This window comes from Callospermophilus lateralis, chromosome 10 (assembly GCF_048772815.1).
Source record: "Callospermophilus lateralis isolate mCalLat2 chromosome 10, mCalLat2.hap1, whole genome shotgun sequence".
Classification (NCBI taxonomy): Eukaryota; Metazoa; Chordata; class Mammalia; order Rodentia; family Sciuridae; genus Callospermophilus; species Callospermophilus lateralis.
In genome coordinates, this window is record NC_135314.1 from 119,944,856 (window position 1) to 119,970,861 (window position 26,006).

The 26,006-nt window shown below is 43.6% G+C and overlaps 1 protein-coding gene across 1 annotated transcript; it reads right to left on the reverse strand.

Annotated features, from left to right (window-relative positions):
• Positions 1–45: 45 nt before the first annotated feature.
• On the reverse strand, positions 46–23,082 carry Trim42 (tripartite motif containing 42). The gene is made up of 5 exons (XM_076867064.2): positions 22,730–23,082; positions 18,498–19,195; positions 12,786–13,606; positions 9,762–9,986; positions 46–132 (listed from the first exon to the last, which is right to left on the reverse strand). Exons 1-5 carry the CDS (start codon positions 23,080–23,082, stop codon positions 46–48), a joined length of 2,184 nt encoding a protein of 727 aa, XP_076723179.2.
• Between the last annotated feature and the right edge of the window lie 2,924 nt (positions 23,083–26,006).

Below are 26,006 nucleotides of genomic sequence, written 5' to 3' on the forward strand. Positions count from 1 at the left end.
ATATATGTCTCTTCTGTGGCGCATCTCGGAGGGTTTCTGCAGGACTCAGAAGCGCTTCTGGAGGGCAGACTGGATGTTCTTCAGCAGGCCCCACTTGGCTCTCGTCTTCCCACGCCCGTCGGGTGTCACCACCTGCAGGGAGAAGCAGACAGCCTTGGCACCAGCTGTGGAGGAACAGCAGCTCCTATGAGCCCAGCCTTACCATGCCAGACACTGCACACACAGCTCTGAAACCCTCAGGTCCTCCTCAAGAGCACGTGCTGTCAGCCCCAGTTCAGAGACTAAGAAACCCAGGCTCAGAGGACCAGACAGCTTTCACAGTGTGCTGGGGCAGAGATTCCGCAGACCAGGTCCTGCTTCCTTCAAGGCAGCTCACATAAGTGCCTTGAAGGTGGGCATCGGGCTACACCCTAGGTGGGCTCACCCTAGAGTAGCCCAGCATCTTCTACCGGCCCCTGGAACTTGTTGATATTTTGATTTTCTTACCAGAGTGAGAGCACCGTGACTGGGGGATGGGAGAAATGACTGTTTTTCAATTCCATAGTCCTAACACTGGTGATGGTAAAGAGATATTTCTTAGAAAAGGGAAAACATCTTAGAAAAGGTTGCACTGGGTGTGAGTGCTAAGCAGGACTCTCCTAGAAATCTCCCTGACTCTGCTTAGATGTGGACTCCACGCCTTGCCTTTAAAAGGTGGTGGTTTCTCCACTCTCCAGTCTGGCAGCAGTCTCATTCCTTCCTGATCCTCACTCACTGAAGACACATTTAGGGACTCAGGTTAAGACCCTGGGAGGAAAGGTTTCACTGGGTAAAGCGCTCTGCCTGGAATGAGGGCTTGTGGGACAGATGGGGTAGGGTGGGATGTACATGGTGAAGAGGAACGTTTATACTAAGCACAGAGTCTTCATGTACAAAGCTTTTACCTTTCTATATTTGTATACAAAGGAAAAGGGCAAAAATAAATTAGATACCTACTAGCATTATGCTCTCTACTTTTATAAAATTTATTTTTGGTTTTAGAGAAAACAAAGTTTCATGGGAGGTAAAGGTCATGTTATATACATCACATTATCTATGGCTGGGTAAAAATGGAAATAATGCATAAAAATAACTTTGAAAAAAGAAAATTAAGGTAAGATATGCACACAGAACCATCAGGGCAATAAGGAAAGGGTCACATGGTATGAGCAGCTAGGATCTGACTTTTACAGAAAAGGAGGATTTGAACTTTTGCCTCATACAATAGTCAAGATAGACAAAGACAGATTGTGTGTGGCATGAGAATAGGACAGGGAGAGCTGAGGTGTGTCTGTGAACAAGGGGACCAGATAAACAGAAGATAGAAGCAGAAAGACAGAATCACTGAGATTATACTTGACGTCCCGTCCCTTGTCCCAAATGCATTGGGCTCATATTGCTTTCCAAATGAATCCTACCAAACTTGTAAGATAGAGCTGCTTTAAAAAATAGGAGAAGAGCAAAAGCTTCACAGCTTCTTTTATTAAGCCACTGAAATACTGATTCTAGAATCAGATAAATAGTACAAGCAAAAAATTATAAACCCAGTTCACTTATTATTACAGATGTAATAATCTAAATTAAAAGGGAGATAACTGAAGTAGTATTGAAGTAGTATATTAAAAATGACACATGATGATCATGTAGGGTCTATTCCATGAATGCAAGTAGAATTTAGCATTAGAAAAATCCTTCATTGAAGGTTAGATTATAGCTCAATGGTGGAATGTATGCTTAGTCTGTACAAGGGCCTAGGTTTAATCTCAGTGAACCACAACAACAAAAATAAAATAAAAAATAAATCAGTCATTGTAATTTACGCTATCAAAAAAGGCCTAAAGGAGAAAAATTGTCTCAAGTAACACACAAAAAATGAATGTTTCACTATGCACATGTTCTCAGAAACTTAGAAGAAAATTTCCTTAACTTATTAAGGTTTACATACCACAAAATCAAAAATAATAATTCATTGGAGTAACTTAAAAATGAGGAATATGACAAAGAGACCTGCTATCTCTGCTTCCATTTTATGTATGACTCAAGGCACTCGCCAAAGCTATTAGGAAAGAAAAAGAAATACAGGTTTAAATATTGTAAGGCAAGAGATAAAAAACATCATAATTTATAGATGATATGATCAAATGTTTGGGGAAAAAAAAAGAATCAACAGGTTAGATTCTCAGAATGTTAATATAAAATTTTTAAAGATTTCTCAAATCAAGATTAGTCTACAGACAGCAACAGTCTTAATTCCAAACCAGGAATCCATTAGAAAAATAATGAAATAGAAAACAACATTTATAATATGAACAAAGTTTGTTTTATTTATTTTTGTTGGATATATTTAAGATATGCAGCATGATGTTTTGATATGCATATAGATAGTGAAATATAATTATAAAAATCAAGCAAATTAGAATATGTGTCACCTCACATAATGATTCCTTTTGTGTGTGTGATCAGAGCACTTAAACTTTGAGCAAATTTCCAGTATACAATACAACATAGTGAACTATAGTTTTTATGTCGCTGTTAGCTTTCTAAACTATATGGTTTACCCAGGAATACATAGTACTGCTACAGGAAAAAAAAAAAACCTAGCAAAGCCCATATAAGATAGTTTGAATAAATGTCCAGATATTCTACAAAAATATCAATATTAATTTTCTCCTAATTATCGACTCAGTGTCTTTCTAGTCAAATTCTATCTGGAGTGTTTTTTTTAATGGATTAAATTTACTTACTCCAAAACTTCTGTAAAAGAATAGAGCTCTATGATTATCTAAATAGATCATAAAAAAGAAAGAAGGGTAATGGAGATACTTAACTGAGCAGTTCATCAAGACAAGGTACAAAGCTGAAGTTAAAAAACAATAAAACAGTGTGGCATTTTTTTTTTTTTAGTCAGCTTTTTTTGCTGCTGTGACTAAAAGGATCCAGCCAGAACAGCTATAGAGGAGGTAAAGTTTATTTGGGTGCTCATGGTTTCAGAGGTTTTGGTTCATAGAAGGCCAATTCCATTGGTCTGGGCTCCAGGTGAGGCTGAACATCATGGCGGAAGAGTGTGGCAGAGGAAAGCAGCTCGCAGGGTAATCAGAAAGCAGAGAGAGTCTCCACTCTCCAGATACAAAATATATACCCCATAGCCACGCCTCCAATGAACCACTTCCTCCAGCCACACCCCACCTGCCTCCACTTACCACTCAGTCAATCCCTTCAGGGATTAATTAACTAACTAGGTCAAGGCTGTAACCCTATCCCTTCTCCTCCAAACCTTCTTGCATTGTCTCACACGTGAGCTTTTGGGGGACACCTCACATCCAAACCATAACAGGCATTGACATAAGAGCAGTCCATAGACGAACAGGACATAATAGAGACTTAAGGGGACTTAATGTAAGGTTAAAGTGGCACCTTGGTTTTAGACTCACAGAGAAAAGATCGCTTGGTAGGTGGTTTTGGGGAAACTGGCTCACCAGATGGAAAAACATGAACTTTCTACTTAGCATTGCATTCAAAGTTGAAGTCTGTATGGATTAAAGAACTAAATTTGAAATGTGAAACAGAAAATTTAATAAAAGAATATATAGAAGATTACCTTTTGGATCTAAGGGAAATACTTTTAAAACAAAACTTCAAAAGGTCAAACCATAAGGAAAAAAAATAATTGACTTTGATTATATGAAAGTTGAAGATTTCTGCTGTTTGATGAAGTATGCTATGACCAAAGGAAATAGACAAATGTCAAAAGGGGAGAGTGTATTGGCAATGTCTAAAGCCATTGTCTAGCATATGTAAGGGACACCCTGCAAATCACTTGGAAAAGGAAAATACAGTAGAAAAACTGGCAAGGGATATTCACAGACTATTCACTGAAGAGGGAATCCTGAAAACTTACCTATGAGATGAAATTCAAAACATTAAGGAGATACCACTTTATAACATTTGGGTTAGCAAAAGAGTAGAAAGCTAGATCTCGCTGAATGTGGGTGGGGCTTAAGTCATGGGGCCTCATCTATTCTTCATGGAAGCATTCATGAATGGGGGCAAATTAAATACCCACTACTCTATGGTGTGGCAGTTTAATCCATTGTATATTCTGACATGGGCTAAATGGTCCTCCCCAAATTCTTAGGTTGAAGTCCTACCCGCCTCCTCACCCTGCACCTCAGAATGTGACTGTTTGGAGATAGGGACTTCAAAGAAGTGTTAAGTGAGGTGATTAGAGGGGACTCTGCTCCTGCCTAACTGATGTGCTTGTAGAAGGAAATGTGGGTACCCAGAGACATGCCAGGGATGTGCCTGCTGGAGGAAAGACCATGAGGACCAGTGAGAAGGCAGCCATCTGTCAGCCAAGGAGGCCTCAGGAGGAAGCAGCCCTGTTGACACTGTGCTCTTGGACTTCGAGTAAATTTCTGTGTTTCAGCAACAGTCTGAAGCCTCTTGTTATGGGAGCCCTAGGAAATTCATATGATAACTCAGGGATGTTTTTCTGTCCCACACCACCCTCAAGGTGTCCCAGGTAAGGCTGCTCACTGCAGCATTACTGGTGGTCACCTGGGTGTCCATCCTGGATGAGTAGATGACCACATGAAAAATAAGGGACACATCAATGTTTATAGCAGCTCAGTTCACAAATAGCTAAACTATAGAACCAACCTAGATGCCCTTCAACGGATGAATGGATAAAGAAATTGTGGTATATATACCCATAGAATATTACTCAGCCTTAAGGAAGAATGAAATTATGGCATTTGCAGGTAAATGGATGGTGCTGGAGAATATCATGCTAAGTGAAATAAGCCAAACCCCTCAAATGTTTTCCCTGAGACTTGGATGCTAATCCATAATGAGGGTGGGTGGGTAAGGAAGATTGAAGGAGCTTTGGATTGTGCAGAGGGGAGGGGAAGGGATGTGGGGATGGGAAAGACTGTAGAATGAGACAGACATTATTACCCGATATACATGTATGATTATACTCCCTGGGTGACTATACCTTGTTCAGTCAGAGGAAGGAGAATTTGTATCCCATTTTTGTACAGTGTGTCAAAATGCATTCTACTGTCATGTATAACTAATTAGAACAAATTAAAAGATGGATTCTATTGTCATGTATAACTAATTAGAACAAATTAAAAAATTAGAATAAAAAAGGAACAAGATGGCCATAAGGACAGGGATGGATCATAAAAACACAGTATTAAGAGAAAAAAGAGGGAAAGAAACAAAGCAAGATATGTGACACTCTACCTGCTATTTGTGGAAATCAGTAACGCATTAAAACACAATATGCCTCATGCAAGAACACATAAAAACAAAAAGATACACATAAAACAACAGATGTCACAAAAACGAATATGTAAATAAGAAAAGCACCTTGTATAGACCAGTGTTAATGGACTATGAACTGAGGTCTATTATTAATTAAACCCTTTGTGTATGAGATGAAATAAAACTCAGGTCCAGCTTGACTGAGCCTAAGTTATATGCGCAGCAGGTTCAAATGTCTCTGCAGGGCAGGTAGGGAGGGACCAGTAAAGTTTGATTGACATGTGTCAGAGGCTCTTTAGAAAACAATAAATTCTAAGGAGACAGGGAGTGCAAAGGATGTAGGTATCATTTCAGACCCACGGTGACCATGTGGGTGGCTGTGGGTTAGTTTTTAGAGTGTGGAATGGTGATAGTCACTCAGATTGTCCTCCAGACTCAACCCTTGACAGTGAGCGGCTCAGCCTAGGGAGACAGTCTGCAGCAGGGAAAGAGGAAGAGCTGGAGGGGGAGGCACGATGGCCAGGAACCCCTGCTCTGTGGCCCTGGCTCCAGCAGGAGCAGCAGCACGCAGAGTCCCAAGGGCTACCTCCTGAGCACCCGACACTGCCCGGCTGACAGACTGAGAAGGGCTTTGAGATGCTGGGTGGGGGAACAGGGGTGGCTGCATTTCCTGAAGAACTATAGGGAAAGGCCTGGAAAGCACCAATTTGAGACTTTTGTTGGCCTTGAAGTTTTACCTCCAAATCTGGTGTTATCTAGGAACTCAGTTTACAGATTGTGGTAGGCAGAGTAATCTCACAGATGTCCCTGTCCTAATCCTAGAACCTTTGAATACACTATATTAGATGGCAAAGGGAAAGTAAGATTGCTAGGCAGCAGGTCTCCAGGTGGGGAGATCCTCCTGGGCCATCAGGTGGATCAGGTCATTGCAAGGCTTCTTCAGGTGGAAGGTGGAGGTGGAGGAGAGCCATAGGGATGCAGCATGAGAAGGACTCAGACCAATGCTGCTGGCTTTGGAGATGCAGAAAGAGACCATGAGCCAAGGGGTGCATGTGGCTCCTAGAGACTGGTAAAGGGGAGGAAATGGATTCCTCCTTAGACTCTCCAGGAGGAATGTAGGATTGCTGATGCTTTGATTTTACCTGGGGAGACCGTTTTGGACTTCTGTCTTCACAACTGTAAGGTCATATATCATTTGTATATGGCAGCAATAGAAAACCAATACACTGATGGACAGTTCGATTTTGTCATGGGAAGACTTCATGGAAGTTAGCTGAGGCTTGACATGAGCAGGAGCCAGTCAAGTGAGACAGTGCGTTCACAAAAGTGTGAATGGTGGTCAGCAGGTGTGCACAGGACTGGAGGAAGATCTGGAGTGAAACTGAGGCCAAAGAATGCATGACTTCTCCGAGAAGGTGCTTCTCTACCCTTCAAGTTGACAGTGAGGCTCTTTGATGTTAGGAGCTGTCAGCTGGGGACATGGGCAAAGAGGGTTGAGTGAGACCAGCATGGTGCCCATCTCCATGGAATGTGTGACCTACTGTACTTGGGACTTGCACCCAGATACACAAGCCCCAACCTAATGCTCTTTCCCATGCATCTTCTAGCTCTCATATAAATAAAATTTGGCTTTACCTGATGTTGACTTTGACAACATTCTTTTGGAGTATGTCCCCAGGGGTGAGCCCACCCTGCCCCAGACCTTGTTACATCTGTTTATGGTATAGGTGGGCAAAGGCTCTGGCTTTGGATACAACTCAGGTTCCAAGTCAGTCCATCCTTGATCTTACAGGAGGCTGGATGTTTTCCTTTCCTGAGCCTCACTTTCCTCATCTGTAGAATGGAGCAGTAAATCCCTCCATGCTAAGCGGTTTGGATGATTGGGGATAATGAGTCTACAGAGTCTGATGCAGAGTTGACCTTTAATTTGGACCTTTAAAGAAAGTCTTAAGGTTAATCTTCCCATTGCATGCTCTATACTCCAAAGAAAACCTCTTAAAAAAAATCAAAAAGTCTTAGACTATGCAAATCAAATATAAAAGGTGTTATTTCGCTTCTTTTACAAAAGTGCATATGGATGGAAATATTGCATTTTGGATCAGAAATGAGTCTGCTTCCTCTTTGCAGCATTTAAATGAAACCTTTCAGGAATACCTGCATCGTCCTGATGCCAAAGGAAAAATTTTCGATTTTATAGGAAAGAGCTAAAGTCATTACTTTTATGAAGCTTTGTAAATGTCATTCAAACACACCATCTTATTTTCATTTGCTTCTGAAGCCTTTACTTATGCAAATCATGACAAATGTTAAGGAAACCAGTGTTTCCCCCAGAATGCTAATCTCACCAAGAAGGGAGGAAGATGACTGCCAAAGGGAAAATCTATATTGCAGCTCCTTGAGTCAGATAAAAATGAAGCTTCCAGAAAACCTCATTAATTAGGACTCCACTCATTTAGATATTGTGTTAAAAAGTAAAGGGACTGAAATGCATTTCCTTCTCTTATGGGGGAGGGTAAATTAAATCGCATAAACACAATTTCAGGGAAATGTTATTTCTCGACTGATTATATAAAACATTTAGCTTTCGGGCATCTTATGGTACTTTGTAATTATTAATTTTATTTATCAATTTATTTCTTCACTTTTTAATGTAGACATTCATTCATATATTCATTTGTTTGGCCACATTTTCACTCATGTATTCACTCAATAACCATTAAGAACTGCTAGATGCAAACTGCTGTGGTAAGCATCGTGGGAAATAGAAAGATGGATTAGCTGTGAATTTTGTTCTCAAGGAGTTCGTAGTTTCAGAGGAGCCACAAAGTAACTGCCTAAGAAAGACCCAGAAGGGTGAGATGGCCTATGGAGGACATGCACCTGTCCCTCTGCCCCTCTATTCCTAGCACCTAGAAACGACAGAAGATGCATTTTTAAAAATGTCATGACAGCACCAAATGCTCTTTATGGGCAAGATATTTTGGAGGGATTCTTAAAAACTCTGAGAAGGCAGAGATATTAAAGGAAAAATCCATAGTGAAGAGGACACAGTGCAAAATGTGGCGTCAGTATGGGGCACTCCATGCTCTGAAGAGGGGGGTACCAAGGATAAGGGGGGGGCAACTATCAGGCAGGGCTACAGCTGGGCTGCAGGGGCAGAAGGACCAGGTGGGCTCTCTCATCTGCCTCCTTCCGGTGCAATGTCTGAGCTTGGAGTTGGGGTGGATGTGTATGTGGGTGCTGGGTTCTGGAAGCCATGCATGATGCCAGTTGCTACCCAAGAGCAAAGCCTGCCTCGCCATATTTCCTGTTTCCCCCATGCCTAGAGGCAGCAACCAATCAGATGTATTTCCTCAAACATCTGACCAAGGAGACAGAGTGAGGCCCATGAGATGCTCTGTGGCCCTGGACCAAGACTGTCCCAAACCACATTCAAGCAAAATTTAGGGAAGCAGAAATTAAGGGCTAGGCAAAAATGGTACAGATTCAGAGAGAAGCAGAGATAAGTAGGAGGCAGGGAGACACAGAGGGAAAGAGAATTCAGGAAGGGGATTGATGACTTTTCAGTCCCCTTGGGAATCAGATCAGAGGTATGTACTGGCAGGGGTCTCATGAGACTTCCTTTTCTACAGCATCAGTTTCCTGTTTGTAAAAGCTGAAATGAATGGACTTGCCCTTTTTCCTTCTAAAGAATTTCTGATTAAGACACAAGCTAGTCCGATTCCAAAGAATACCATCATGGCTCTCCAGCAAGATAGCTCTGGGCAGTCTTGATATTTTTTGCCTTGTCTTTCTCCTTTTAATATCAATAAAATTATAAGTGTGTGTCCCCTGGGGATATAAAGAAGAATCAGCCTTGCATCATAAAGCAGATAGTAGCAATCTGGTACTTTTTTTTGAGGGCGGGGCCTACTTGACGGGCTTAATGGCTACTCTTAGCTTTCAGATAAGCAAAAAATGATTATTTTTAGTATGAATGGTCTTAAAATTTATATGGGACAAACTTATACTAAAAAATGTATCTGTTGTTTTGTGAGAAATTCAAATTTAATTGGGTGACCTATATTTATATTTGTTCAATTTAGCATTCTATCTTTGCTTAGGGACAGCCCTCCATTTTAATTTTTCTTATACTTCAATTATTTCTTATTTTTCTCATACAACAATCATTCATTTACTAGATATATCCTGAGCACCTTGGAGGCTGGAGTTATGCCTTATTTTCCTTTGAATTTCTGCCTTCTGATGCCAGACCTGGAACAAATGGTTTATGAATAAAGCAGAACTTAGAATTCTCAGCCCCATTTGCAAAGTCTGGGTGAGGCCAGTAGTCCTATTTGCTGCTGTGAGTTACAGATTTCTTGAGCTTAGAGGGAGAGTTCTTCTGGGTTCTGTGATCTCATAACCATTCTAACAGAGCCATATCCAGAAGCCATCAAGACAATCTATCTGAGAAACAGTGTGCACAGTACCTTACAGATGTCACTCCACTGTCCAGGACCATTGTCATTGATGGCTCTCACTTTGAACAGATATTCCGTGTTGGGCGTTAGGTTGTGTAGTTCTATATTCTGCTGCATTATGTCCTGAATTTGTCCACAGAGTTCTGTTCGCACATTGTTAGGAGGGGTAGTGACAAGTTCATAGAATTCCATCTCAAAAGAGTCCACGTCTTCTGTTGGGCATGTCCAATAAACCTATGGGAGAAATGAACATGTCCGTGTGGTGCTAGCTGTTCTGGTCCACACCATTCAGCCTTCTTTCCCATAAAGATTTATACTATTAACAATCTGTGGGGCAGCTAACCCCAGCCCCTGTAGCTGCTGAGGGCTTTGGATTAGACCCTGTGCCACGGTCTTGGATGAGCCTGGCTTGGTGCTTGTGATGGCCTTCAGAAACAGAAAAATGCTACTCTGGGGTTTTACTGTCAGTCAACATGGAGTTGACAATTATCCTTTAGACACCACTAACAAAAGCAGCTACTATTTACTGAACACCTGCTATGCATCAAATTCCGTGTCAGGCATTACCATCCTTGATTCAGGTAATCCTCACGATTCCAGGAAGATGGACTGTATTATCCCACTTTATAGACCCAGAATGGATACATTTAGCAAATTTCAGTGGAACCACAGAATCCTTTAAGATAAAGAGCTTAACTATCCCAATCCCTATATTATACCCAAGGAACTATCCAGAGTGGAGAAATGACTTATCCAATAATGGTGAATCCATGATCACATTCAAAACACAAAATATCAACTCCTGGGAAGAGATATATATTAACAATTCTCAATTAGCAGATAGTATCTGGGATTATAGTATCTTATAATAAATGTATTTTCAAAGCAGATATATAATGCTTAAAATTTTAATGTTATGAGAGAAAATTTACCATTTTACAGGTATACAAATTTTACAAATGAAGTTATAAAACAATAAAAATTAACATAATTTTTTCTGACTATCAAAACAAACATACTTATTGTAACTGGAAAATACAGAAAAAGTAGAAGGGAAAAAATAAGCAATGCTCATAATCCTGCAATCCAGTTAGTTCACTGTTATATTTTTCTAGTATTGGAATACACACAAATATGCAAATACTTTTAATTTAGATTATGTTGTATTGATTCCTTCTTTCTCTCACTTATTGTATTTTATATATTTTCTTTATCATTAAATATTCAGCAAAGCACCGTCTTTAAAAACTGCCCCATAAATAATTGACTCCTTCTACAGTTGAACATTTAGGTTGTTTCTAATTTTATACTCTAATAATAAATACTGCAATGAACACATTTGGACATGAATCTTCATCTGAATTTTTAATCATTTCTTAGAAAGGAATTTCAGGAAATAAAGTTGAGTTTAAAAATCTCTAGGGTTTTTACAAAACATATTAACAATTTACAAGAGTATTTTCTATGCCAGAATCTTAAACATTTGAGAGAGTCGTCAACACAGAGTTTATCTTTTACAGGGTGGAGCACCATGATTCACACGTGAGCTCCATCCCACAATTCTAACAGGGATCAGTGAAATTTTTACATCAAATATCACTGTCTGGCAGTAGTGTCCTCTCTTGATTGCCAGTGACTTGACTGCTTGTTCTGGGTAGGCCCTCTCCTATGTTCATTCTGGGAGGACTGATAGGTGGCATGGGGTGACTATCCCAAGCCCACATAGAGAGCAGTCCCCCCCAGCCCCTTTGCTTTAGAGCATGATCCTACTAACTCCCAAAGAAATTGGGAGTTAGCAGGATCATGTGTAGGATCACAGTGTAGGCCTTGCTGATTTAGTACCATTTGGATATGCAGTTCAGTTGCTAAGTTATGTGCACCTCTTATAGGAAAATCAGGGATGCTTTCTTATAGCATCTGGGAGGACATGTTCTACCTCACACAGAATGGTCATTCTAAGTGTCAGTTATAATAGACACCAATCACAGAGGATGACACTTCAGGAGAATGGGAGGTAAGTTTGCCGTGTTTCTGACCTTTGTTTTCTTGTTTTTAGACCTTCCTAAGTGCAGTCTGTAGATAGCAGCATTGCCAACACTTACAAGTTTTTGAGGAGCACAGTTTCAGGCCCCACTGAAAGAGAATCTGCATTTTAGCAAGATCTCCGGGAGCAAATTAATGTTTGAGAAACACTTGTTTAGACTTTGAGGATACTAATCGTACTTAGGGGTATTCCTAGATTATGGGGACAAAAGATGGGCTCTGCCACATGGAAGCAGGCCATAGGCTGGCGTGGGAGGTAGCCCTGCAGGGACCCTGAAAAGGAGGCAAGACGTACTCTAATGGGAAATCAGGCTACATGTTTTCTTTTTTGCCTCTTTGAATTTTAATAAAGTATTTCATAAGCAATTCACTTTAGGATCAGCTGGATTGAATATTTGTCCATGTCAGGTCAGGAAGGTCAAAGGGGAGTCATGTCTCCAGAGGTCAGGTCATGGCAGTTGTGGAGAACCATGAAAGACCCCACTCTCCACCTTTCCCCTCAATAAACAAAAAGTATCTCAGGAGATATGAGTTTTAATTCTGTTAGGGGTGATGCTCCAGTTGTTCCAAATCATGATGAGTCTGGCTATTTTCTTTGGGGAAGGTAGCAATTTGGAAGAATCCAGGGGAGACAGGTAATGGAACCTGGGTTTCTGACTGGTTTCTTCACCTTTCCTTTGGGAAATGTTTCACTCTTCAAGCAGTCTCTTCAAACTCCTTTGGTTCCCAACTTGGGATCTCTTTCAATACAGGGGCCATCTTTACAGGGGGAGTGGGGCTTTCCAATGCATTTGTGACTATGAGCTAAATACACGGTTTGGTTTTAAGCCAACCTTGGAAGATTTCAGGAACTTCCCATTTTTGAATGGGCTGACCACACAGCCCAGAGAAGCAGAGAGGGTTGACCAGATCCTAGAGGTCAGATTGGTATGGACACCCTTTCCCAACTACCCACCTCCATCCTGTGCCCTATCCCTCCCCATTTCTTACCTTGGCAGCTCTTGGATACACCAGGGTCTGGTAGATAATGATGGGGCCTGGGGTCTTCACGGAGGCGTCATTGAACGAGTACCAGTTGTGGAAGCTGCTGCTGTTCTGAGGGGGCTGGTTGTCGGCCGTGGCACTCCAGTAAGTGTAGAGGCCATCTGTGGTTTTGGCGGGAGCAGCAGACTGGGCTCTCCCACAGACCTCAGGACCCCCCTTGGCCTTCTCTGAAGCAGTGTTGAAGGACAGTAAGGAGGAGCTTCGCTGGTATATCTGCTGGTTGCCAAAGCTGTGGGTACTAAATGTGACCTTCCTGGCAATCATCATTTCAGAGTGCATGGGGTAGGGGGAGGGCAGAGAATCGCCCGAGGAGCATACCTTCTTGGGTCCTGTGGGGAAGAGCTGGTTCATGGCGCTGGAGAGCTCAGCGAAGTCCAAGGGCATGCAGTGCAAGGAGTGCAGCCGTAGATGGGGGTCAGGCCTGAAGGTGCTCTGGATGCCATCCTCGATCTGGTCCACCAGGATCTTGGCTGACTGCAGGAAGGCCACCTGGCCCGTCTCCTTGAGGGCCTCCTTGGAGTAGGCTATGAGGCCATCCATTTCGTTCACTTTCATGGTCGTGACGTACACATATTTCTCAATCTCCTTCTGCCTGGACACTTCTAGATTCTCTATCTGCTCCATGATGTTCTTCTCCTTTTCGTGAAGAATGCTGCGCAGCTTGAGAAACCCATTTCTGATCTCTTTCCGCTTTGCCTCCTTGTCAGATTTAAAGCTGTTTTTTAAAATGTTGAACTCCATGAGGTCATTATCAATTTCGTATCGGACTGCAAAACAACCAAGTTAGTTTCTGTTAAAATGTCCCTCTCCCCATGGGCTGGGGCTGGAGCTCAGCAGCAGAGCGCTTGCCTAGTGCGTATGAGGCCCTGGGCTCCATCCTCAGCACCACATAAAAATAAATAAAATAAAGGCATTCTGTCCATCTACAACTACAAAAAAATAAAATAAAATAAAAAAGCTCCTCTCCCCAGATGGCACAGCCACAGCAGGCTGCAGCAAACACCCTGGGCTTCAAGGACTGGGAGCGAGAAGGGAGTCACTTGTGGCTGGGCTGAAACAGGAGCTTCCCTTTTTGAAAATTCAAGAAGGAAAGCTCCCTCCTCCTGGCCTCCTCCTCTAGTTCTTCCCTCAAGCACAACCACCCTCTCCAGGCACCTTCTCTAGTCAGGGTGATCCCTGTGACCTTGGAGCTGAGGCTACAAGCTCAAGGCCACCCCCCATATTAGTCTCCACCAGATTCCACTTGGTTGCAGGTTGGACTGGAGATGAGGTGAAGGCACAAAGTTACTGGGCCTTCTCCTTCCCTGCAGGAAATCTAAGCTTTTGCAGTGGCAGGAGATTAAAGTTCTGATGACTGCTTGGTATTATTATTTTTTCATCTATTTAGGTGCATTATAATTATACATACTGGTGGGATTTGTTATCTGATGACTATTTGTAAATGCTGCCTAGTCTCATTCACCAGGAATCCAAACCAAACAACAGCAGGAAATTAGTCACAGTTTTCCTCCATGGAGACAGCTAGCTCTCTTACACACCCTTTTTCTCTCTCGAGATTCAGCTATGTTCCCTTTCTTGCCTTTTCCCCATTCGTTTTCAAGACAGGGTCTATTGTCACACTTGAAGGAGAACAAATTCACCCTGGACCTTCTTATGTGGCATTTGGATCTTAAGTTCACGTAGTTATTCAGTCAACAGACATTAGGAGCCCTGCTATGTGCTGTCTTTCCAGGCACGAGGGATACAGGTGTGAATAGGAGAGGGCACCTCTCTTCATACACCTGACGGTACTGTGATGGGAGGATGCGTGGGAGAGTGAGCATGAGGCCCATCTCCAACCTTTGAGATGAAAATATTTGTTGACTTTAGAAGGTTGTAGGCATAGGGGTCTCTATGATAGGTAAGATTCTCTATATAGAAGGCCACTGCTACAGGGAATGGGTATATAATCCTCATCAAATTTTATTTAATAGTGAGGATTACTGGATTAATTTTGCTTGGCTCTTAACATAATCCTTGGTCCACAGGAAGCTGGGCTTCTGTGAATAGTGGCCATTGTAACAATGGTGTGCATTGGAGTAATAGAAAACATAGGGTTCCACTGGAGCACGAGAACAGGGACCACTCTGCCACCATGAGCAGTAAGGGAGAGGTGGTCAAAGGTGCTTGTAATATCTTTGTAATATCTCTGGGGCGAATGTCAGGAATGTTACTTTCTGGCCTATTCCCCAAAGCCCCCATCTCTGCCCACCTTCTCCCTTACATGAGGCCATGCAGATTAGGCTGAAGGGAAAATCCTGGGGTCTAATTTCATCAGGGGCTTCAAAGTGCTCCCTGAACTCCCCAAATGCAAGTCTACTGTGACTTGTGGTAGCTGAAATTCTATGTTATGCATTATTTTCTTTCACTAGTGAATAGTAATCCTTTGCTAATGATACGTGGGTAGGAAATTCCTGGCTTTATTGGGAATTAGTTAAGTTGATTAGAGCAAAGTCTGGAGGGAGTATAAAAATGTCTTAAATGAGCAAGAAGAGGCAGCACCAGGAGAGAAGAACAGAAAGACAGGGTTTGTTGTCACACTTGAAGGAGAACAAATTCATCCTTCATATAGACCCCGTATAGAACAAATTCATCTATCAATAGACCCCATATAGACCCAAACCTCACAAATATGATGGCTTATCAAGAGCTGGAATTAGAGAAAAGGCAAATCAAGGTCTTTTTCAGGCAACACACTTAAAACTAGCTACTATTTATTAAACATTTATTATGGACCAGATCCATGTATTATCATATATTATACATATTATGGACCAGATCCATATATTATCATATATTACATGGATCTTCCTTTACAGTAAGATATTATTCCCATTTATAGATGAGGAAACTAAGGTTCAGAGGGGTTAAGTGACTGCCCAGAGTCATGTAGCAAGTAAATAGGAGAAACTGGATCCTCTCCTGAATTCTACTTTTTTGGTCCCAAAGACTATGGTTTTTTTTTTTTTTTGTGTGTGTGGTGGGATGGTAATCAGGGATTGATTACCATCTGAGCCACATACCCAGCCATTTTTTTAAAAACATTTTATTTAGAGACAGGGTCTTGCTAAGTTTCTTAGGGCTTTGCTAAATTGCTGAGGCTGGCTTTGAACTCCCAATCCTCCTGCCTCAACCTCCTGAGCTACTGGGATTACAGGTGTGTACCACCACACCTGGCTATGTTCTTAATTGCATCTGCTGTCAGCTTTCTCTTGAGCACCAGAATCACCCTGGGGGCTTTAAAAACACTATGTACTCTCACCTCACTTGTTGTTATTCTGAATCAATTGGCCTAAGTTGGGGCCCAGAAATCCTGGTGAGGCAGTTTCCAGCTAGATTTGGAATCTATTCCAGGGAATCTCCTGGGGCTCTTGCTTTAAATACAGATTTTGATGCAATAGGCCTGGGTTCGAGCTGGGATCTTGCATTACTAACAAGCCTGGGTGATGCCCGTGTTGCTGGTCCCCACACTTTGAGTGGCAAGGAACTAAATTTTTGAGCTCCCTCAGTGCAGTGGTTCTCAGTCTCAAATGCATATTACAGCACAATGGGGAGCTTTAAAATTATCCCTGTTGCTCAGCCTATTGGGACGGACAAGGGCACAAGTTGTTAATGAAACTCCTGAACTGGATCTTCTCTGTAGGGCCCAGAATTTTTTTTTTTTTTTTTTTTTTTTTTTTAACAAATGTGCTCAAGCACCTGCTTTTGAATAACCTGGAGATGTGTTAAAAAATGCAGATTTATGGTACTCCCTATATGTGAGCCCAATGGTCAAGAACAAGTTCCAACTGATTCCAAAATGTTGCTTTTGTTCCTTCAGCATTGATGAACAGATTAAATTATTTACCCATATCTGATATCTAATTTACCTATCATCCCTGCCACCTTCTCAGTTGCTGGGCTCCTTGAATTTGTGCTGGTATTGTCCCTCAACCTTGAATTGAACTTGGCTGTCTGACTTTTAGGTGTTCTGGACTCCAAGAAAACTATCCTAGTGTTGACTGTCCTGTGTTAAGGACCCAGGTTATCTACAGCTGCATGGGAGCCACAGAGACTCTAGGCAGAAGTTCCTTCCCCATATTGAGACCCCAAAGAATCTGGTCAAATCCTGGTTTGGGCAGGCAATGAGTCCCACCTCAAGAAAACCTTTTAGGAGCTAACCATTTCTGAGCAATGGGCCTCCTGCAGGCTTTCTTTAACATAAGACTCTCCTGTTGGAGGTTCCCAAGCTGAAGAGGGTGTCAGTTATGTTCCCAACGTGTGTCAATTGAGAAAATCATGTCACTCCTGAACTATCCAGTCTGCTGAGAGATCCTGGGTGACAAGAACAGGAGCAAAATCTGTCTCCAACTCCCCTTAATACCTAGTGGGACCTTTCTGTGTGCTCAGGGCAAAGCCACCCCCTCCCTTGTGTTTGGGCATGTTGTTGCAGTGGACAGCAAAGTACATGGCAAAGGGAAGGGGCTGGCCTGATCTGGTGCCCCTGGTCACTGCTGGTAGGTCACTCCTTAAGGAAACAGACCACAGAAGTTAGGTTAGATTTTAGATCATGGCCACTGTTCAACACAGAGTAGGTTGTCAAATGAGTGCTGTGGCATTAATGTGGATAATGGAGTCAGATCTATGGGGTCTGCCTCTTATTAGCTGCCTCATGTCGATTATTTCCTTGAAGCACAGTTGTCTTATCAATGGAGAGGATTTTGATGCCCTGTATTGTTGGATGATTGAGATGGGACATGACATGTTCCCAAGGCTTACGCACATCTGCCTTCTGTTCCTGGAGGAAAAGAGGATGCCCACATTCCTCATACCTAACCAGATGGAGATATAGCCAGAAATTATGGGGCACTTTACAGAACTTTATGAACTATTATTGTATTTGTTTCCATGATAGAAGCCAAGGTCAGTTTTCCTTATAGAGACCACAACTAAATTCTATTAGCCAATATAAACAACTATGAACAGGCATACTAAGGAAAGACAAGGCATTGACCAGAATGTTCTTGGCTATTTTTGAGTTTCCCCATTATTATGTCTTAGTTATCAGTTCATTTACTTTGCTGTCTGCAACTCTGGGGAAAAGTTCATGGGGGGAGGAGAATTTTTAAATTGAACTGATTCTCAGCATTAGCTTATTTATTTCCCTTTTGCAGACTAAGGGGAGGGGGGATAGAAATCTAAGTTCACTGACAAAACACCTTGAAAAGGGTTACAGAGCTTCAGGACACTATATGATCATACTCCTCATGTTTTCTTGGGAAAATGAGGCCAAAAGGACATAAAGATCATAACCAAGATTATAGAATTGTTATGCACTATGCCAGGTAGTTTTTTTTTTTGGGGGGGGGGTATGCTTATAAAAAAGCATATTTAATCCTCACAGCAACCCAGTGAGGGGATTACTAGGCTCATCCCATTTTATAGATGAGGAAACCGAGCCGCAGTGAGACTGTGGCTGGTAGAAGCTGTCAGGTGTAGGCACCCGGACTTGCAGGGAGCTTGGGTTTGCCAGGTCTGGATCCCTCCACCAGGTGGAGACCAGGCTTTCGCTAACCGATGGCCCCAAGTCACCTTCCCATCAGGCCCTGAATTAGGAGGGGGTGAGAAGTGAAGCAAGACCTGCTTTGAACTTGGCGATGGCACTGAAGAGGGCGGCGGCCCTCTCGGAGCAGGCGTCTATGAGGTTGATGGTGTCGTGGCCATTGTGGAAAGCGATCTTGCAGAAGGTGCAGAGCAGCTCATTGTCGTTTCGGCAGTACTCGTTGATGCGGCTGGACGGGTGGTGGATGCAGATCTTCTCGTCCTGGTCCTCAGGGCTGGTGTCCACGAAGACGTGGTCCTGCATGGCCACGTCCGCGTGGAAGGCCTTGAGACAGTCGTTGCATAGGTTGAGGCGGCAGGTGGTGCAGCGCTTGTAGGCGATGCGGCGGCTGCGGCACACCTGGCAGTTGATGGGCCCCGAGGAGCGGTCGAAGCGCCACCTGAGGTAGCCGTGCTCCTGCATGTAGCGCTTGGTGAGGCGCCCGCGCAGGTAGTTCTCAGGCAGCTGCATCTTGTGGCTGTAGGGCATGCAGTGCGAGCGGTTGCACACCGGGCAGATGAGGATGAAGAAGTTCTCGGTGACCTCGGCGTGTTTCTGCAGGTGCCGCAGGCACTTCTCGCACAGGCTGTGGTTGCAAGGCAGCATGAACGAGTGCAGGCGCAGCCGGTTGCACATGGGGCAGGTGAGGTGAACCACCAGGTGACTGCTAGCTGGTAATGACCTCACCTCATCCAACTGTGGGTCGCTGCTCCCCACCCGCAGGGCAGTCTTGGACCTGAAAGGAGACACACAGGGCTTCAGGAGGCAGGCTCAAGAGCTGGCGCCATTTCTCAGCCTCTGCCCGTTCTGTCGCTGGGCAGCAGCTGAGAGGGGTGGGGAGGACATGGGCTCCTGTAGGAAGCCTGGTTTCCAAGCCTGCCTCCACCCCTTTTGTCTGGGTGATCTCAGGCAAGAAAGGTAACCTCTCTCTGCCTGTTTCTTCATGAAGTTGGTACCCAGGCCACTGAGTTTTTTGAGAGGATTAAATTTGATTTTAACACCTATAAGGACCTAGAGCAGTCCCTGTAGGACTGTAGCACTCCAATTACTTGCTGTTTTTTTTTTTTTTTTTTTTGAGCAAGGAAAATGTAGGACACTGACCTGGCACTGACAGGTAGGCCTTGGACATTGGTACTATCCCAGAACACCAGCATCAGACAGGGCCCATGTGTGACTGTGAGAGATTTGGGCAGAAGCAAGACCACTTAGGCTGGAACTCAGACAAGAACAGTGTCCAAACCACAAAAATGACCCAGCATCTTCTTATCAGAGTTAATGGGAATGAGTGCTGTTTTTTTTTTTCCTCTCAATTACAGATCTAGGCTCACTCTGTTCTTCCCACCTTCTAGATAAGATTTATTAAGATAACCAATAGAAAAATTACCTCCATATCCTAAGAAGAGTCCAAATCCCATTATAACTTACTGATGCTTTCTTATCAAGATAACGTACACTGGCCCAGGAGATGTGTTCTCACCTGTTGCAATGAGTCAGTAAATCCGATCTTGCCAGTAACAGGTGTACACTTATGCTCTGTCTGGGGGGCACTGACATTGTCACTATTATTGTATGTAGGATGGGACACAGGGGAGGGTGACTAAGTGTCCTTCTCATGACACCAGGAGGTCAATACCTGGGCCAGGCCTAGAACCCCAATGGTCTGATTCCGGAGGATCAGGGCCTGGGCTCCTGGGGCACTTCAGATGTGATAGAGGGCGCCACTTCAGAGCTGCACATTTGACAAGGGTTTCTGAATATCTCTGTTTCCTTCTCTATAATTAAAGCTCACAATGCTACTTCCTTCATGCCGTTGTCAGGAAGTCTAAAAGAGGGAATCTATATGAGGTGCTTAAGTGCAGGCGGATAGTAAGCCTCTACAGTGGCTCCCCTCTGCTACCATCCCCTAATGTACACAGTAGAGAAGGAACTAGAGGTCAGGTCCAGGAAAGCATGCGCATCTACCCTGGTGCATGTAAAGGTTCTTTCTCTAACATCTCAAGTTCATATATTTAACTATAAGAACTACAAATGGAGGGATAACGTCCTTGTAAATTCAAGTGCACAGGCCTAAGAAGTTACAGTTAGAGCAAAAGCAGTTTATGAAAATAAGTGATTTGGCTATGGGAACGGAGGTGGGGACAGCGACACATTTTCTGGCTGTCCCTGTCTTTTCTCTGTTCACAGAATGTTTGGTATGGACCCTAGGGCTGGGCTTCCTTTGCTCTTACCTTCTCTGCGTCTCTGTCTTCCCTGGGTCAGGGGCCTGTGTCTGGGAGCCCAGGCAATCAGAGCACTTGCCAAGCAGCCTGGAGAGACTGAGAGCCACTCACTTCCGCAGGCTCGGGCACCTGGACCTTCATCCCTGAGCACTGGGAGGCTGGGCCCCAGCCTAGGGGCCCACTGTCCTCAGTTCTTTTTCCTCTCTGTCTCACAGCCTCCTGTGTGGGCCCCTAGGGACAGGCCAGTCATACGTGGGGGAGCAGATGGCCTTCTTCACTTAATAAAAACAGAGGACTCTGAGAAGCAGGGTAGGACGCACAGGGAAACTGCGTAAGAAATCAGAAACAGGGAGGGAGGGAAGAAGGGAAGGGTTGTGAGAGGAAAGAGTGTGCCCAGGCTAGGGACAAGTGTCAGTGGCCCAGAGAGCTGCGGCAGAGATGGAAAAGAAAGGGAGAAAGAGAGGAAGGCCAGGGGGAGAGGAAATCAGAATAAGGTGGGATGGCCAGCTGAGCGGGTGTCAGAAGCTGGGAGAGGAGCCTTGGGAGATGGAACACAAGCGCCCCAGGCCCCTGGCACCTGATAGCCTCTTGCCCACCCTCCCAAAGATTCAGGTGTGGAATGGGCATTCAGGGACCTTGCTTCCATGTCAAAATTTAAGTCCCCGAGCCCAGCATCCTGACTTCTTGCTGAACCCTCCTGCCTCTGCTCTCTGCATAGACCCCCTGCCTCTCCCCAGCCCAGGCCAGTTCTCTTTGCACCTGGTTCTCTCTGTCTCACCTGGCTGGCAAGTCTCCCAGCGTCCCCCTCGCCCCCTCCAGGCCACTGTGCACCTTGAAATTACCTGAAGGGCATTTGCCAAGCAGGCTATGGTGCTTTGGATGCCCCAGTCACATCCTAGATCAATACAATCAGAATATTTAGGGTGGGGACTAGGCATACAGTTTTTAAAGATCCCCAGGTGATTTCAATCAATTTACAGCAAAATTTGGGAGCTACTGATGCCTAAGGCATCTTCCCAAAGCACCAATTTCATCCCTCTCCAGTTGAAATGGGCTCAGGGACTCTCCAAGGCTGGGCAGTTGAGAGAAGACAGGAGCATGCATGTTACTGTCCACACCTTAGAATTCCTGGACTTGCATGCAGAATCCCTAGATTCTCTATTCATGCAAATATCATGAGAAGGCCCTGGTGAAGAGTAACATTTATTGAGCATCTACTAAGTGCTGAAATGCATAATGAATCATATTCTTCCCCCAGACTCACAAAAGCTTTGCATACAGAATATTGCTTTTCCAGCCTTGAAAGCCTTAGAATCTGCCTCCCAGTGTTCTGTCCCTCCTAATCGTGTCACCTTACAGTGCTGAACTATGAACTTGCCTCCTTGAAGAAAGTCATATGGAAGCATCTAAGATTCTTATCTAGGTTCCTGGGGTCAAAAGTGGCCCATAGAAGTTCTTACTTTTCCAATAAATGTTGCAAATATCAAAAGTGCATACAAGGAAGGGGAATAGCAATTCATATTTGACTGTCTCATAAGAGACTACAAAGCACGTACATTAGTCCTCCTACCACCACGACATGACAGGTATCACTGTCTCCATTTTGCTGTATAGCACTTTAAAGTGCAGAGAGTAGGCTCTGGGTTCAAGTCCTGACTCTGCATCCTACTAACTGTGTGATCCCAGGCAACTCCACCTCTCTGAGGTTCCCTTTCCTCAGGGTTCAGAGGCATAGGGGAGGGTTAGGGGGGTCACACAGGCAGTGGCTGGCGGTTGCTCACACACTATGAGGATTCTGTACAGTAGAGGGAGTGGGGCTCAGAGGGCCAGCACCCATTTGCATGGTTAACAGAGATTGGGTTTGGAACTCAGTGTCACTTGGTTAGTGGCTGTGTAGGATACACTGGTTGACTACAGAATTCTTGCTCCTCTCTTTCCAGACAGAGAAATGGACTCAGGGAGACACTGGTCTGTCCTGGGCACCCCTCCACTGGTGTGAGGTCCCCAGTTTTCCTGAGCCAGTGGGAACCCACATCGGTGCCAACACTTACGAGGTTCGGATGCTCTTGAGGCGACCTTTGTGGAAAGTGACGGTGGCATTACGGCAGCAGCGGCTCTCATAATAGTAGCACTTGATGTTGCCGGTGGCCGTGCAGCAGCACTTACAGTTGGGGTCATTGGCCCAGGAGCAGCAGCACCAGTGACAGTTGGGGTTCTCTGCGCAGGTGCAGTGGCAGAACTGGCAGTTCCGCTCGTCCTTGTAGGGGCAGGGGAAGCAGGTGCAGTTCCGCTCCGAGGTGAAGATGAACTTGCAGCACAGGCAGGAGCACAGCCGGGGACAACACCTCTGCCACGTGCAACACGGGGAGCAAACACACATAGCGGTGTCTATGATTTCCGCCATGCTGGCCACCAGGTCCCCAGGGGCCCTGACACCTCCTCTACCAGAATCCTGCTGTCCGTTCTACGGTGCAAGGTCCCTGGTCCTCTCGTGAGGTAGTCAATTTGGGGGTTGCGAGAAGCTGGCTGTTGATGGGACCTTCACAGGTGGTGTCCCTACAGGAAGCTCATGGGCTGGCCTCCACATCTAGCAGCTGGGGCATTTGCTTATGTCACAATCCCTGCTCCCCACCATATCTCACCATGCAGGGGAGGGAGCAGGGACACTGGGGGAGGGTGGCAGGTGGGTTGACGGACACTTCGTGCTTCCCCTGGACCAGCTCCAGAGCATGGTGATGCCATAAGCATCCCGGAGGCTTAGCTGTCACTTGTCACCTTTCAGGTTACGGGGCAGATTTTAGAAGCTGTTTCTCCTTGTTCGGTGCTCTTCCTGCTTCAGGTATGTCTTCTTTAGCGGCAAGGCCTGGGTATCATGACTTGGAAAAGCAGATTGACATGATTTTCTTCTTCTTGGGCATTTTCTCCTTTAATAGAAGTCTATTTGAAAAGCAAAACGCAGTGTTTACAATTAACAGCAAGTCATATTTAAAGAGACATCACCATTTGGGGAAAGACTGAAAAGGCCAATAGATACAGATTCCCTTGGGCATCTCTTCCAGGAGTCATTGATCTTGTCAGTTGCCACACAGCCGCTGCTCATTTTCATGAGGTGACATTCATAAGACACTCAGGATATTTCTTGGTTTATTTTCCAGCTTTTGGGGGGTTTGGCTAAGGCACAGGCTGCCCCCACTCCATCCCAATGTGTTCCTTTTCTCAAAAGACTAGAAATGTACATAGAATCATTAACTGGATTGGTAGTAGCTACTTAGGAGCCCTAGGATAAGAGCTTATATTTTAGGGGAGAATTTTACTTTCCTCTTTAAGAGAGCAGAAACTTCCAGGTCATATCACACTATAAGTATGAACATTGTCTTATTATCTTCCCAAATAGAAGCAGAAGAGAGAGCCAGATGTGGCTGCACTAGTTCATTGCATGCAAATTCATTTCTCTCTCCCTGTGATTATCATCTTTGTAACAGGAAAGAACTTCCGCCGAGGGCTGACTGTGCTAGCCCCAAATTGAGTTTAGATTTTTACAGGTGAAAATCCTGGATCACAGGGCAAGGGCTTTACCTCTTCTGAAAGCTATTGCTAAATTGCTTATCAAATGGAGAGCCAGTGTATGCCAATACCAGCAACGGGAGAAAGACATCTTCCCCATGTGTCTGCCCAAACTCAGTTTTATCACTATTGCTCTCCATTCTGGAGGCACAGAGTCTGAGTGTCATTCCTAGGTATGGCGAGTTTTCAACACTGATTTCTAGAAGGCCCCCTCTTATTTTTTTAGTAAGTTTTTTTTAATTGAGATATAATTTGCTTACCATTAAATTCACCATTGTTAAGTGAATGATTCAGTAGTTTTCAGCATATTCATTGAATTGTGTAACTATCACCATTATCTAATTAAATTTTTTTTTATCACCTCCAGCCTTTAGCAAACAATCCACTTTCTATCTTTATGTATTTTCCCATTCTTGACATTTCATATAAATGAAATAAGATAATATGTGGTTTTTGTGTCTGTTTCTTGTGTTCGTCCACGTTGTAGCATGTATGAGTGTATAATTTTTATTGATGGCTGAATAATATTGTTTATCCATTACTAGTTGATGGACATCTGCATCGTTTCCTATTTTTGGATTTTATGAACAAGTTGCTGTGAGCATTTGTATACACATTTTTGCATGAACATATGCTTTCAGTTCTCTGGGTTTATGTATTTAGGAATGAATGGAGTTGTTGGATCACATGATAACTGGGTGTTAGCTTTTTGTGGAAATGCCAAATTGTTTTCCAAAGTGGTCACACAAATTTACATTTCCACCAGCAATATAGGAAGGGTACAATTTCTCCATATCTTTACTCAAACTTGTTATTGTCCCCCATCCTGCATGATCGCCATCATGGCACATATGAGGTGAGAACTCAGTCTGGTTTAGATTTGAAATTCTTTGATGGCTAATAACGTTGAAAATCTTTTCTCATGCCTATTGACCATCTGTATGTCTTTGGAGAAATGTCTTTTTTGACCATTTTTAAAATCAAGTTGCCTTTTTATTTTGGAGTTGTAAGAGCTCTTTCTATAATCAGAACACTAGACGCTAACCAGATACATGTTTTGCAGTTATATTCTTTGTCATGAGGGTTGTTCTTTTCATTTTTAAAAATAATTTTTAATAGTGTAAGAATTGTTTTCTTAATTTTGAATTGTGCATTGTTAGTGCATAGTAACAATTGATTTTTTTTATATTGACCTTGTATCCTGCAACCTTACTGAACTCATTAATCACTATAAATCCTTCGTGTGTGTGTGTGTGTGTGTGTGTGTGTGTGTATCCAACATTCAAAGTAGTGGTGAGAGTGGACATCCTTGTGTAGTTTCAAATCCTAAGACAAAAACTCTGTTTTTTCCACCCCTAGTATGCTGGGTGGGTTATTCACAGAGATCCTTTATCTGGTGCAGGAAGTACTTGCTCCATCTCTAGCTTGTTGAAGGGATTTTTCTTCTCTTTGTCCATGACAGGACACTGAATTTTATTGGATGCTCTTTTTCCACAGGTGTTACATGGATTTTGTCCTTTCTTCTTTCAATGTGGTGCATTACGTTGTCTGATTTTCAGGTGTTGAGTAATCCTGCACTCCTAACAAACACCAACCCCACTGGGCCATCATGCAATTTTTTTATTTGTTGCATTTGATTTGTGCTGTGATTTCAATATGGCTTGCTTCCCAAAGATTCGTCTACTGGAAGCCTGATCCTCTGTGAGGCAGTGGAGTAGTGGTTAGGAACTTTAAGAGTTGGGAGGTAATTAGGTTGGGAACTTT

Coding starts and splice junctions, on each gene's coding strand:
- Trim42 (XM_076867064.2), bottom strand. CDS start 23,082: ATGGCGGAAATCATAGACACCGCTATGTGTGTTTGCTCCCCGTGTTGC. Junction 19,196..22,729: donor CTCAAGAGCATCCGAACCTC/GTAAGTGTTGGC, acceptor GTCTCCTTTCAG/GTCCAAGACTGCCCTGCGGG. Junction 9,987..12,785: donor TGTATCCAAGAGCTGCCAAG/GTAAGAAATGGG, acceptor TTTCTCCCATAG/GTTTATTGGACATGCCCAAC.